Below are 13,302 nucleotides of genomic sequence, written 5' to 3' on the forward strand. Positions count from 1 at the left end.
AATACGGTAGAAAACGCATCTCAAGGTTTGCTTTGGCTCCCCGCAGGCACTGAAAGCGGGAGAAGTTCACCTTATTATGGCCAAGAGGGGCGCTCAAACACACCCACCATCATCCAGCCCCCAAAACACTTTCACGTACCAGGTAGGACGAGGCCTCCCCTTCTCATGACACCACTCGTGAGCCCATATAGCTGTTTTTTGTTTGTTTTTTTTTGCTCTGCTGCAGAGAAAAACCCAACAGTCTTTTCTCTGGCGTAAATGGCTCAGAGAGCTTCGTGTTGAACTTTAAAAAAAGGGGTCGCAGGAATAATCTTTTCTCTTCTGGGCTGCATGCACTTGCCTTGTCTGACTTGTTCTCCCTCCCCTTCCTGCTGCATCTCTGCTCTCCCCTTCACTCCTCCGATCCTCCCGACGTGAACTAACATCCTCCTCCCCCTCCGTGACTCCCTGCACCGTTTCAACCCTCCATCTCCTCTTTCTCTCCTCAGCCACAGGGGACCCCAACATCTACCGGAAGCCGCCCATCTATAAGAGAGCGGGTACAGTGCAGTTAGCCGCGCCTCTAGCCTGCCTGTCCTCCGTTGTCAGTTTAGTTGTGCTGTGCTTGAGTACACAATTTAGATGTTTTGAGTGACCTATTGATGTTTTTCCTCAGCAGCCCGCCGTGATTTAATGGTATTGATGTTCTGGTTATCATATCATTTGAAGCTGTCAATAGCCCAAAACCGCAGAAACAGAAAGCACTGACTGCACCTCGTCAAGCGTCGAGCTCTCAGAAGCAGATCATTAAACTTTTGTTTTCTCTGTTTTCCTGCCCAGTGGTTGTAGAGCTTCCCTCAGCCGGGCAGTTTCTAGTTAGCAAGCAGGGCAGGGACAGGCCATGAATAAAGCTGAGCCAAACCAGAGTCAAACACACCCAAGAACACAAGAAAGTGAATTTTCGGGACTGCTGCAGACGCAGCCCAGATCTGCAACGCTGTAATTCAAAGAGATGCTACCATAAATGTTAATGTTTGGTAGTGAGACACAGCTGGGTTTCTTTTTACTAGTTTGTTTTTAAAGAAAAATTGTGTTTCTCAGAAATTTCATAGCAGTCCGGGTCGAAGTTTACGTGCAGTCAAAAGGCACAGTTAATAATAAAAATAGTTTAAAAAAAAAAGTTTTAGCTCTTTTATGACTCTAAGTCATTAAACTTAAATGAACGTTCCGCCTTCTGGATGGCGTGCCTCAGTGTGAACATTCATAAAGCGATGAAAAGATCCACTATCCTCTTGCCACAAAAAAAAAACCCTCCTCAGTCACAAGATCCAAACATCTCCAGCAGGAGGATAGTGCGTCTTTGTTGTTGTCCTGCATGTGTCTTTCTGTTCCGTACGTGTTGATATCTGTGGGGTAGTTTGCTAACCATGATGGCGATCTATATATAGACAGACCCCTCACATGTTGTTGGTTTTTTTTGTTTGCCCCCCCCCACCCCCACCCCCGGCTATAACTGGTACATCACAGGCCATATTTGCTTAGAAAGAACAAAGTCATTGACTGCAAAAAAATGAAAAGATGCTGACCAGTGCAAGAAGCACAGCAGATATAATCAGGTCGTTTTGTGCTTCAAAGGCCTGTTATGTACTGGACATCAAAGGTCCCTTATTATGCAACAAATTATTGCATTTACTAACCATAATAATTTGTCTCTTAAATGTCAATGGGAGAGTCGGAGACCTCTTTTGCTAAGTCTACTCTCCACAGTCTGCTTGCTGTAAGATAAGGCTTGGGGGATCAGCCCTGTGTGATGTCACAAAGGGCAATGCTACCTCTCCCTGGCCTGCTACCATCCCCAAGTGTTTGTTCCGCCTTCGCTTTGTCCCCTTCCATTCATGTCGGAGGCCCAACATAGCTTTAGCTTTAGCAGGACGCTAATGCCGGATTTATCATTTATCTGGAGATCAGCTCAGAATCACTGAATCACAGCGGCTGCTCCTGCTGCAGTCTGCGATGAAAGAGATGACTTTTTAAAAACTGCCATAATATGGGACCTTTCAGAAGTTTGCTACCTGTGTAGCAGCGAGACCCCCGGCAGCAGCGGCAGCCCATCTGGCTAGCAAAGCGCTCATATTGTCACGCCTCCCCTGGGGACGCCTCAATAACGCTTCCCTTTTTCTTTTTCCCTCTTCTTCCTTTTTTTCCCCCGTGCCTCCCCTTTATTGCATCCAATCACTTTCTCCCTCACCCACTTCCTCCACCTTCTGCTCCACTTTTCCGGTGACCTTGCCGACTGTAAGTACCTCCCTCGTCTCCGTCGCTCACAGACAGATATTTCATACAGTGTGTCTCCCTGCGCGTGCCGGCGCCGTGTACTTTCCTCTTCCTGTTCCTCCATCTCCCTGTGTCAATACACACTCCAACAAAAAAATCCTCCGTGTATGTGTGAGCACGTGTGACGCGAATGCCCGCCATAGGTGTCGAGCGTCGTGTATATAGGAATTCAATGGCTCATGGATCGCCGGGAGTCCTGGGTAATGGCGAGGAAAATGAAGAGCGATCTGCGTGACGCTGCGCCGCTGACACACCGACACCCATCGACTGCCTTTCTCCAGCGCTGAGCGGCATCGGTCGCGATCGCCTCGCACCGCTCGCATCCAGAAGACTGCCAGTCTCGGGCCGGGCCGGGCCGGGCCGGGCCGGTATCCGAGTTCATGATGGTGCCGCTTTAATTTCATTGCGTCGGCTGAGGTATTGATCTCAGGGGCAGGGATGCTGGATACGGTTACTGCAGATATGGAGCAGATATCGGTTGATTTTTTTTTTTTTTTACTTATTTATTTATTTTCTTGGCCGAGCACGGCCTTTTAGTCACGTGTCGCTGCATGAGGAGTCGCTGCTGGCAGCAGAACGCAATGGTTGTCCGTCTAAAGTGAAGCCTAGATGAAATTTTAATTCAAGATTCAGTTTGTTTTATTTATTGACTGCCTCTCGTGGAGGGCGAAAACCTGCCCGGGGGACCCTAAAAAGAAAAAAAGAATTCTGGATGCAGAAGGAATTCTGGATGTGAACTCTGCTAAATCTTTGTGATGTTCAGTGGCACAATTTTCCTCCAGCGGTTCGCTGTCGTCTTACCGCCGCCTGGAAATGACACTTAATAATCTCCGCGCCCGCAGCGAGATCACAAGATTGATGCTGCCGTCGCGTCTGCCTATTAATGTGAAGCGCTTCAGGAGTGCAATTATCTGTGCTTTGCAAAACAAATGACAGATAATGGCCTGTACGCATTGTTTAATCCGTGGAGACGACTAGGAGCTGCTTTTTCAGCGAGTCGATTTGAGGAATTGATTGGGAGTCAATGAACTTTTGTTCGACAGCAGTGTGAGCCCAGTGTGTCAGAGAAGGTTCCTGTAGCCAGTTGGCTGTTGGTGCAAACGGGCATCAAGCACAGTTGTTCCAAAGTCACATCATTTGGAGTATTTTCTAATATGTTCTTCTCATTCCGCTCCATGTTTGTGTACCAAGAAGAAGAAATTTCCATTTCATTGTGGTATGGCAGTGAGGCTGCTGCGCCCCTACTGGTGAGGTGCTGCAGCTGCAAAGTCACGTCTGTATTTTTTTTTTTTTTTTTTCAAAAGCCTTGTTACTGTACACAATTATTTTAGTGCAATTGTGCTGAAATTGAACGCAGCATCATTAGCCTGCCCCTCAGTATGGCCAAACGCTGAATGACCATAAGGGCTATTAGAGGAAGGAAAGCTAGTACCCTACGGTCGAAGCTATTAGCATTTGTTCCACAGCGAAGCATTGACTGAAAAATAAAATCAGAATCCATGTTACCTCTCTAGAACATCCAGTTCCCTCCGAGTTCCCTGCCCTTTCTAACCTGATCCCTCGTCCCGCAGACAATCGTATGGATGCAGCCACCAAGAGCAGGACCAGCGAGGACATCCTCAGATCCTCCAGGCTGTCGGCCTACTCCCCCGAGACGTGCTCCCAGTCCGAGTCCGACTACTGCCCCTACACCAGCTCTCCGAGGGGTACGAACTGCTCCGTCGCCTCAGTCGCATCACGAGCTGCGTTGTTCCCGCTCCGTGTAACAGAGAACGGCGCAGTTTTTTTTTTGTAACTCTGCAGTTGTCACTTTCGGTTCGGCCGCGCTCGCTCTCGCCTCCCGGTGTTTGTGCCAAAGAATCTCTTTCATCTGCTCTCGCTCTCTCAGCCTATCGGATGCCGAGGAGACGCTACTCGACGGGGGGAGACGAAGAGAGTTGGAGCAACAGCCTTCAAAGAGTAAGCGGCTTCGTTATATCTCTTACTGGCATCATCGTCATCATCACGATCGTCATCTGATGTAGGAAAGCCACCTCCAGCTATTAATAACACACCCTCTGTAGCGTTGGTGCCTTAACTATGCCTTTTTCCCCCCCTCTAATTTGCTCGCGCTCATACATGTTAGCAGCTTCTCCTCACATGCCTCTTTTGTTTCATGTTTTTTTCCTCCCTTCCTTCCTTTCTCTCCCCTCCGCGTCTCCCGACGCTCCCTCGCAGATCGGGAGTGGCATCGGGAGGATGATCCTGAAGGAGGAGATGAAAGCTAGGTCGGGTTCCTATGACAACGACCCCTGGGGCAGCGCCAGGAATTCTCGCAGCGGGAGCAAGGAGACTCTCAACACCACGGGCTACGGCACCCCAGCGTACAACAACACCCTCAACGGATGTAAGGACCCCGCCCCGCCCTGACACCTCCTGCCTCTTTGTTTCCTTGTTCAGTCTCTGATCGCATCAGGTTCATAAGCCGTGCTTGCGTGTTGATGCCCTGGCGAGGGCGTGGCTGCAGGTCAGCAGAGGTCACGGCGAGATGCTTTCATGCATCTGGCTCCGAACCTGCGGCCTGTCGCTGCCGTGGAAGCGATCCGATGGCTGTGTGTGTGTGTGTGTGTGTGTGTGTGTGTGTGTGTGTGGGAGGGGGGGGGCAGATGTGATGGAGCTGCACCTGATGCTAGCAGGGCCGCTTGTGGTCGTGAGGACCAGGAACGCAGCGCGCTGGGACCGCCGGTTCCTTTTTTTAGCGCCTGCCCGACTCCCAGACACGCAGCGTCTTCCTCCTTCCATCTGCTCCGCCGTCTCGCTGCGAGGATCGCGTGCGCGTTTTTCTTTATTTCTCCCACTCCTCCTTCTCGTGGTCTCTCGGTGTCACCGTCTATATTCAACCCTGCGTCTATCCGTTCCACTGCCTATGCTGACATCTCGTGCTCGCTCGCTCGCTCGCTCACTCTCACAGCTGCCGTCCCATGTCCTGGTTTATTTATGAGCCGTAAGATCTCTCATTAAAGCTGTTTCTCTAATGGGAGGGCACACAACTCAGTGGTTATCTGTTGCCGATGGTTTCACAGGCAGCAGAGGCTTTCAACCAGCTGAGCTGTGTTGTACAACCACATGCACTACAATGATTAGCAGATTTTGGACTGGCTCTTTTTCAGCTTTTCTTTGTAAAAAGCTTGACTCTCTGAAGAAAAATGCCCACAGGGAGAAATAGATAAAATGTATGAAGTGACAACAATTAAAAATTCTTTAGAAGCAAGCAAATGCAAAAAAAAGTTTTTGTTTTTTTCTGGACTGATGACAGTGTCAGCTGACACCATCCTCTTTGTCTCTTTCCTACAGCACCCAGGTCACAGTACAGTGCCAATAATGGTAAGTTAATTATTTAAATAACAATAATGTTTGAATGATTATGAAAATTAATATTGTTTAAAGACGACTGATCAGAGTTCACGCACGATGCAGTTCTTGGTGATTATCAATCACAGTGCGCTGTAATTGTGTGTGCACATCTGGAACACGGGGATGCTTGGGTTAGTCAAGAGTGCCCTCTTCTGGCAGCGACCTGCTATTGATCGTGTTGTCCCCTTCTCTGCATTTCTGTTACTGATGCACGTTACCGCTCAAATCTTTACATTTCAGATTTTGTCAACAAGTCTGCCTCACTTCCTGGATATGGACGCAACGGCATCCAAAGGGTGAGGCAACATAACAGCACAGTAGAATGTTTTCCACTGACTGTAGGCAGGGTTTGATTTTAAGTAATAACACTATCCATAAAAAACAATGCGAACAAGTATTCATTTATATAATTTATATACGTTTTACAGGGCACACCTGACATTAAACTTGATTCTAAAAGATTAAATGATGTACTTGTGAAATTACACAACATGCATTACGCAATGAAGTGACTTTTGCCTTCATCCTTGGCTTTTTAATGTCTTCAAACACATGGAAGGTCCAACGAAGCATGGGTTTTGTCAAGTTAAATTGTCATTCCTGGAGACTATAAACAGAGGGCTAAATATGTTGTTTTCCAGAGATCCATGTAAAAATGGCTGAAATGAATGGACTAATTTCACATTTGTGCCAGAGACTCAACAGTGTCAATGTCTGTAATGTCGACATTCCATCGCTGATAATTGCACTGCGCTGTTCTTTGGTCGTTTGCAGCCTCAGAGTGCAGATTGCTACCAGTACCAGTATGACAGTGGCAGTGAAGTCAACTGGGGAAGCAAAGGTACTGTTACACAAATAGAACGCCTCCCTGATCTGATCGACACATAAAATGCCTTGTTTCTATAGACTGACTCTATTCTCTCTTCCTCTCACTCAGCCGAATACAAGGTAAGCTTTCGATACAATCACTGTAACAGTTTATCCTGTGAAAGACCCCAATGTGATATGACGTAAATTAGGGTGGTTAATGCAGCGTGCTGTCTGACGCTCTGCAGGTGTACCCCTACGAAGCACTTATTGTGACCACTAGAGGTCGCAACAGGCTCCCCAAAGATGTAGACAGAGCCAGGCTGGAGGTAAGTTGAGATAAGTGCCATCAAAAAGTTAGGTTAGTTAGTTTTTTTTTCTGTTCCAGCTTTAAATTGTTAGTGCACAGGACGTCACAGCCTGATAAATGTTAAATGAAGTAACCTGATTTTGTGAAACTGTTTTCACCTTTTCAAATATTTTTCATCAAGTCACATTTTTGTAAAAGCAATTCAATTTGTTTTATATTACCAGAAGAAGCGTGCATTTTTTTCAGTCTGTCAGGTTTTTAACCATCTTTATCAATATTAGTCATCGATAGATTTTCCTGACTAGCAAATGTATTCCCTATGTCTTTTCCCTGCCCCCTTGGGTTCACAGCGCCACCTGTCCCCAGAGGAATTTGTCCAAGTCTTCGGCATGACGGTGGAGGACTTTGACCGGCTGGCTCTGTGGAAAAGAAACGAGCTGAAGAAACAGGCCCGGCTGTTTTAATAACAAACTACACGTCTGAGGAGGAAAGAAAGAAAAATAGAAGAAAAAAAAACCTGCCATAACGAGCGTGGAAAGACTTGACTGACCGACTAACTGGAGAAAGAGAGAGAGAGAGAGAGAGAGAGAGAGGACGACTTCTACTCAGTTTCACTGCCATGGCTGAGACCCTGTTCCAGAGCTCCTGGAGAATGACAAAACCAAATCGCGGTCACACCAGCGTGGACCCGTGGCGAGCACGGCGATGACGGCGAGGGGCAGAGGCCGCTGAGACTTTATGCACAGATAGGCTGAAATAAACTGTTAGGATGGTTGCTGGTGCAACTGTGGCTGCGTGCTGGAGTGGTGTGTAAGCAATAGAAACTGTAGTGCAGTTGTGTTGTGCTTTTCTGAAGCCTGACGGACGGAGGAAGGCAGGACTGTGCACCCCCCGCCACCCCCACTCCCCACTGTAAGACCTCGTGTGTGGGGGATGTCTGTGACCGGCCACTGTACTAAAAAAAAAAAAGAGGAAGAAAACATTAAGACGGGAATTTTGGCTTTGCCTTATTTGTTATGCTCTCTTAGTTATGAGTGTGCAGCACCAGCAATCTGAATGATTAGAATGTAGATACAGTATATTGTTTCCGACACTTTATCAGGGTGAATGACTAGATACACGGGCAGATGGTGAGCGAGCGAGTGTCACTTTGCTTTGTTTGCTTCTTTAATTTACCTGTTTCTGCTCCCTCACACAAGATACTGCGTTCTTCTTGTTTACACCAATTCATTAATGAAAAGAAGAATAAGAGTCCGCGGCGGACTCGATGTTTGGGCAAGTTCCACTGAGATCGTGCTGCAGATCAAAACCAAAGTGAGGGTGAAAATAGACAAATTAGGAGTTTGGCTTCCGTTTCATGTTTGGGTTTTTAATAGTGTGTGCCAAAGGCCACCCAGTAGATACAGAGTCACAGTGCATCTGTGCGGCAATCTTAACAAATGTGCAATCCACCAATGTTAAATTTAGTAGATTAAAAAGTAAAAGAAGAAGAAGAAGCACCAGTTCAGTCCTTATGGTCCGTGGTTTTCAGCTCATTGCAATAGAACCGTGACTAAATGTTTTGGAACTTGGACTGTCGGCATATTTACATTCACTTCTTATTTATATTATTTTAGGATGATAATCCAGTAATTTTGTAGCTACAGAGATTATATTGTCTCACGATGAAATGCTCTACAAGGTATTTAACACATTGACAGAGATCCAGGATTATTTTTTGGTTTTGTCACAAAAAAATAAACTTGAAGAAAATTCATTCTTGTCCTTCTTTCTTTTCTTTTCTTTTCTTTTCTTTTCTTTTCTTTTTCTTTTTCTTTTTTTCTTTTTTTACACTTGTGCTTTTTGAATTTACGGTCTCATTTCTTCTCAAATGAATGGCGGAGCAGTTGTATTTAGTAACTTTATAAGTTGCCAGCTCCCAGTTAATTAAAATACCAGGCAGGTTTCATTTGGATAACATCACTTCACAAGGCAGTCTTTGATGACCTAATTATAGTTTGACAAATCTAGGTGAAAGTTCATAAAAGCAACTAAATTCCTCTGCCTAAAAGTAAAGTTTCACTGGTGGACTTTCCACAATCTTTAACTCAGTTTTGTTTAATTATACATCAATGTCCTTCACCTGTGAATGGTTTAGTTTGACCGGAAGTCAACCCGGAACTAAAGGTAAACAAAAAACCTAACGCGACCGCCAATGCAATCTCATCTCATTTAACTGATCTAATCAGTGTTGTTTCAATAAGAAACAAATCAAACGAACTGTTAAAAGCTTTTCAAGTTTAGTTTATTGTTAAATGACTCAAATGTAATCGGTCGATATGCGCGCCATCCATCCAGTCTATGGGAACTACTTTTATCAGCCAAACATGACAATTTTGTAGCGGAAGGCGCTAGGACCCAGCAAACAGCAGTTTACCCCGGCTCCCGGCCAGCAGATCTGTAAGGTTGCGCTCGATCTGTCAGCGGCGTTGTGGCTGCTGCACAGTGCACACACATACACGCACGTTCCTTCTTTCCCCCCTCTCTCTCTCTATCTCACACACACCTTCACACCCTCAGTCATTCATGGGCTCGCGCTAGAGTTGCACAGCGTCACCGGCGGGATGGACACGAGAGGCACCAAATGTAAGTGTATTCTGGCGACCTCATAATGTTGATGATGATGTGTGGGGGTGTGAGAGGGTGGGCATTGATTGGTGGCATGTTGACTGGTTTTAGTTGTTATCAACTGTCAAACGTTTGTCAGCCTCACCCACTGCATAATTGCCTTGTATCACACTAGTTCCACTGTTTTAACACAAAAAAGTGTCACTTCAATTTGATTTGTGAGCGCACTTGTGTTTGCCTCTTAATAACTGTCAGTAGAGTTCCGTTTCCTCTTATTTTATCTTGGATTGTCTCCTCGTTCTTCTGTTGTATTGGAGACAAAGATGCAACAAAAGCACATCTGATATCACACTGGCCTCCCTCTTTAGTGGCAGACAGACTCGCTGTCGTGAGTGTGACTGCTTATTGTCGTAGAAAGTGAATCTGACTCATCCCGTCTCGAGCCAAATGGCGGGACGTGGAGATGAGCTATCAGAGATAAGACCCAACCTTGTTTCGGAGGTGGCCCTGTCCAGCAGTGAATTCCTTTCCTCTGTGTTGTGTTGAAATCTGCTGAAAATATGAAACGTACGTGTTTTCTAACCCCACATGTTTTCACTGGGAGGGGCGCGGACAGTCAGCCCCCCTGCATGGCCAAACATTCGCTCACTTTGTAATAGAAAACAAAGCCGACTGAATCCCATGTGGAGTTTGACCGTGAGGAGCAGCGTTTCCAGGGAAAGCAGGGATTCAAGGCTGTTTGATCTCCGACAGCCGATGCTGCTGCGTAAGACTGTCGAGCCAGGAGCCGTCTCAGATCTTAGAGGTCACACTGTTGCTGTCCAAACCCACTTGACCTCACTGAGAGTATCACCTGCTGTACTGAAAAAAGTATTTTCATTTTACTCTTGTAGACAAAAAAATCGTTTGTGGAAAAGTTTGCATTTTTTCATTTGCTTCAGAATGAATGGAATAGTTGAGAGACTACACACCACATACCATCCCAGCAGGCTCCAATCTAGAGAGTCTTTGAGTCAGTCTTCGTGTTGTGTAACCATAGGAGTCCCCTTGGTTGCAGCAGTTGGCTACATACACTACATATGTTGAGATGCTTCATAAAAGTAGGTGGTATTTTCTCATTTGAAATGGGAACACCACTTTTTCAGTGACAGACATGAGTGATGTTCCATTGCGTGTTTAAGGGTTGGATACTTGAGGAGGAAGTGTCTCTTTCCCCCTGTAAACAAACCCTTGATTTTCACTTTTATCATTTACAGTACCCAGGCCCACAGAAGCGCAGGGAACATTAGCTAAAGTGCTCCTCTATCCACAGTATCTGAGCTTTGTGTTTGTGTAAACAGCACCACAGGGGAAGTCACACTGACAGCTGGACATCCTTCACTGCCCACACTGTTTACACAGACCCGGCAGAGTCCCCTGATTAGCTGCTGATAATTACTCCCCCTGTAAACAGATGCAGTTTTTTTGTATATTAATGCCATGGAATGATGACAGAAACACACCCTTCCCATATTTACATGCACACAGTATTCCGAGGGTGTCACTTCGATGCTGATGTAAATTAATATGCGTTGCCTCCACCCCTCTTGGCCCTCTGCAAAACTCGCTTGTCAGGCTGCTCCCATTGTTCAGCCTCCTCCAACAGTCGCACAATCATCTTCCTCAAGCTGTTCGTTCTGCGGTGTCACATTAGAAGCAAAGCCCCCGCTGTTGCCGTCACGAACCACATTGAGATTATGGGTGCGGATGTGCGGGTGGGACGGGTGGGAGAGAGCTGCTTCTGAAAGAGTTCAGTGAGTGCCAGAGAACCACAGTTTCCTGAATGCACCATTCACATGCTTCAAGAGTGCTCCCATAACCTCTTTATAGCTCGAGCAGAAAATGCAAATTTCTGGAAAAATACAGAATTTGGAATATCCAATCGGGACATGTTGTTTACATGAACAGTATTAATTGAGGAATACTGTCATATTCAGAATACAAGAGGGATATTTGTGTCACATGGACTGAGTGATAATGTTTAAAGATGCACCGCTCACAGTAAGGAGGGGAAGTTAGGCTTTTGGATGAAATTAAAAATTCACCTAAAACGCACCAAAGCCTTTACAGGTGAACTTCATTTTCAATTTTCAACTCCTTTCATTATATAATATTACAGTATCCCTTTAACCTTTTATGATTACTCCATCAATGAGTATGAAACATTACATCAGTCACACATTGAATTTCAAATAAGTTTTTTTTTTTTTTTTTTCAAGACTAGTTCTCTTTTTATACGATACATGTCAAATTTCTTTAGGTTAGGTTTAGATTGTTTGTCTCTCCACCCACTTGTGGGATTTTGCTGACTAAAGCTGCACTTTACTTTAGCCACTTGCTCATTTTGCCAACCACTAGTTGCAGCTGGACAGCTGACCTACCGGGCAGTTGCAGAACTTTTTATAACTGCAACCAAAGGATATAAGTTGTTAATTTGATGCACCATGATCAGTTCACGTCTCGCTTTTTTTTTTTTTTCTACCTAGCAAAGTTAGCTTTGTGGACATTCATGTTTTCATGAGGCTGCAAACAGGCAGGTACGATTTTGATTGGTTGGAACATTTGTTTTATTTTTGCACTATTATCCAAGCCAGCTGGAGCGCTATTGCAACAAAGGTTTCATTTCCCCGAGCGCGACTTTGAGGCAGAGAGCAATGAGGTGGGCGTGAGAGGGGAGAGGCAGTCCCCTCGGAGATGCATCGCACTGGTGGGATTGTCGCTGATGCAGCCCAGCAGATATCATCAATTCTGGCTATTGTTGGGATGTTTTTGAAACATACGTGGTCCAAAAACAATGAGCCGCTGTGGAGGCCCGCTGCGTCAGTCTGACATCCTGCTCCTGCAAGCAGAATCTGCTCCAAAAGCATGAATTGGTTTAGGCGTGCATTCCTCTTAGCCAATAAGATGGATGTAGCAGCACACATGTCACAATTCTACTGAAAAATGTCTAAAAAGGCCCTGTGTGTTTGCTGACAAGGACGTTCCTGACCTGCCTGGTACATTCAAAAACGAGAACAAGGACTCAAATTGTGAGGAATTAAGTTCAGACACAGTGCAGCGTGAAGGGGTTAGTGGGGCAAGAGTGCACAATTAAAATGCAGCTCGCTGCCGTCATCAAGCCGGCGGACTGTAAGTGTGCATATTATGCATGATGTAGCTTGCATTGTTATTTGGAAAGAAAGCAGCGTGTGTTGACGCATCTTGAAAACAATGTTTTTTTTTCCTTTTTTTTTCTTGCTCTTTGTGACCTTGCGGTGACTTTTGAAACCAGCACGACACGCTCATTGTCACAGATACAGTGCCATACGTTTCATACTGTATGTTATACCCATACAGTATATACACCCCATTGTGCGTGATGCTATAAATCCCAGTCGACGGTGGACCGGCCCTGTGTGAAGCGGAATTCCCCCTCTTTAACCCAGGCAAGTGGAGGAGCTCAGAGTGATTCTATATGACAGAGATGTGTGGAGGGTGTTCATGTGTGGGCGGGCACACGTCCATTGTGTCCAGTCAACGGTGACTCTCGACGCAGCTGTTTATATAGGGTTTCCATGGAGCTCTGCTGCAGATGGAGACGACAGTGTTTAATATGACTTCTTTCTTTTTTTTCCACCGAGGGGGAGAAATACTTAGCCTGCGGGCTTGTGCATGCATGTAACAAAGCTTGCTTTTTGCAGATTGATTAAGGACTTTTATTAGAACCTCCGTCAAAAAGAGGTAACATGTAGTATTCAGTAATTCAGCTCTGAAAAAAGGTCAATGGCCATACAAAAGTCCATGGTTGTATTTATTTATTTAATTTTTTTGCCATGGGGTTTGCATTTGAAACT

The 13,302-nt window shown here is 45.6% G+C and overlaps 1 protein-coding gene across 5 annotated transcripts in view; it reads left to right on the plus strand.

Moving 5' to 3' along the window:
* ablim3 (actin binding LIM protein family, member 3) overlaps nt 1–8,579 on the plus strand; it is a 44,728-nt gene extending 36,149 nt beyond the window's left edge. For 3 of the 5 annotated variants that reach the window (XM_076041544.1, XM_076041548.1, XM_076041545.1), the window contains 11 exons: nt 47–142; nt 489–539; nt 3,903–4,019; nt 4,202–4,272; nt 4,531–4,699; nt 5,647–5,676; nt 5,947–6,002; nt 6,481–6,547; nt 6,644–6,654; nt 6,762–6,842; nt 7,174–8,579. In XM_076041544.1, the coding sequence (XP_075897659.1) occupies nt 47–142; nt 489–539; nt 3,903–4,019; nt 4,202–4,272; nt 4,531–4,699; nt 5,647–5,676; nt 5,947–6,002; nt 6,481–6,547; nt 6,644–6,654; nt 6,762–6,842; nt 7,174–7,287 (863 nt within the window). In that variant the 3' untranslated portion in view covers nt 7,288–8,579. Of the gene's footprint in view, nt 1–46; nt 143–488; nt 540–3,884; nt 4,020–4,201; nt 4,273–4,530; nt 4,700–5,646; nt 5,677–5,946; nt 6,003–6,480; nt 6,548–6,643; nt 6,655–6,761; nt 6,843–7,173 lie in introns of all 5 variants that reach the window. The other 2 variants (XM_076041546.1, XM_076041547.1) reach the window with 2 other exon arrangements.
* The last annotated feature ends 4,723 nt before the right edge of the window (nt 8,580–13,302 follow it).

Source organism: Nelusetta ayraudi, unplaced genomic scaffold, assembly GCF_046127955.1.
Source record: "Nelusetta ayraudi isolate G7.1 ecotype Tasmania unplaced genomic scaffold, CSIRO-AGI_Nayr_v1 ptg000068l, whole genome shotgun sequence".
Lineage (NCBI taxonomy): Eukaryota > Metazoa > Chordata > Actinopteri > Tetraodontiformes > Monacanthidae > Nelusetta > Nelusetta ayraudi.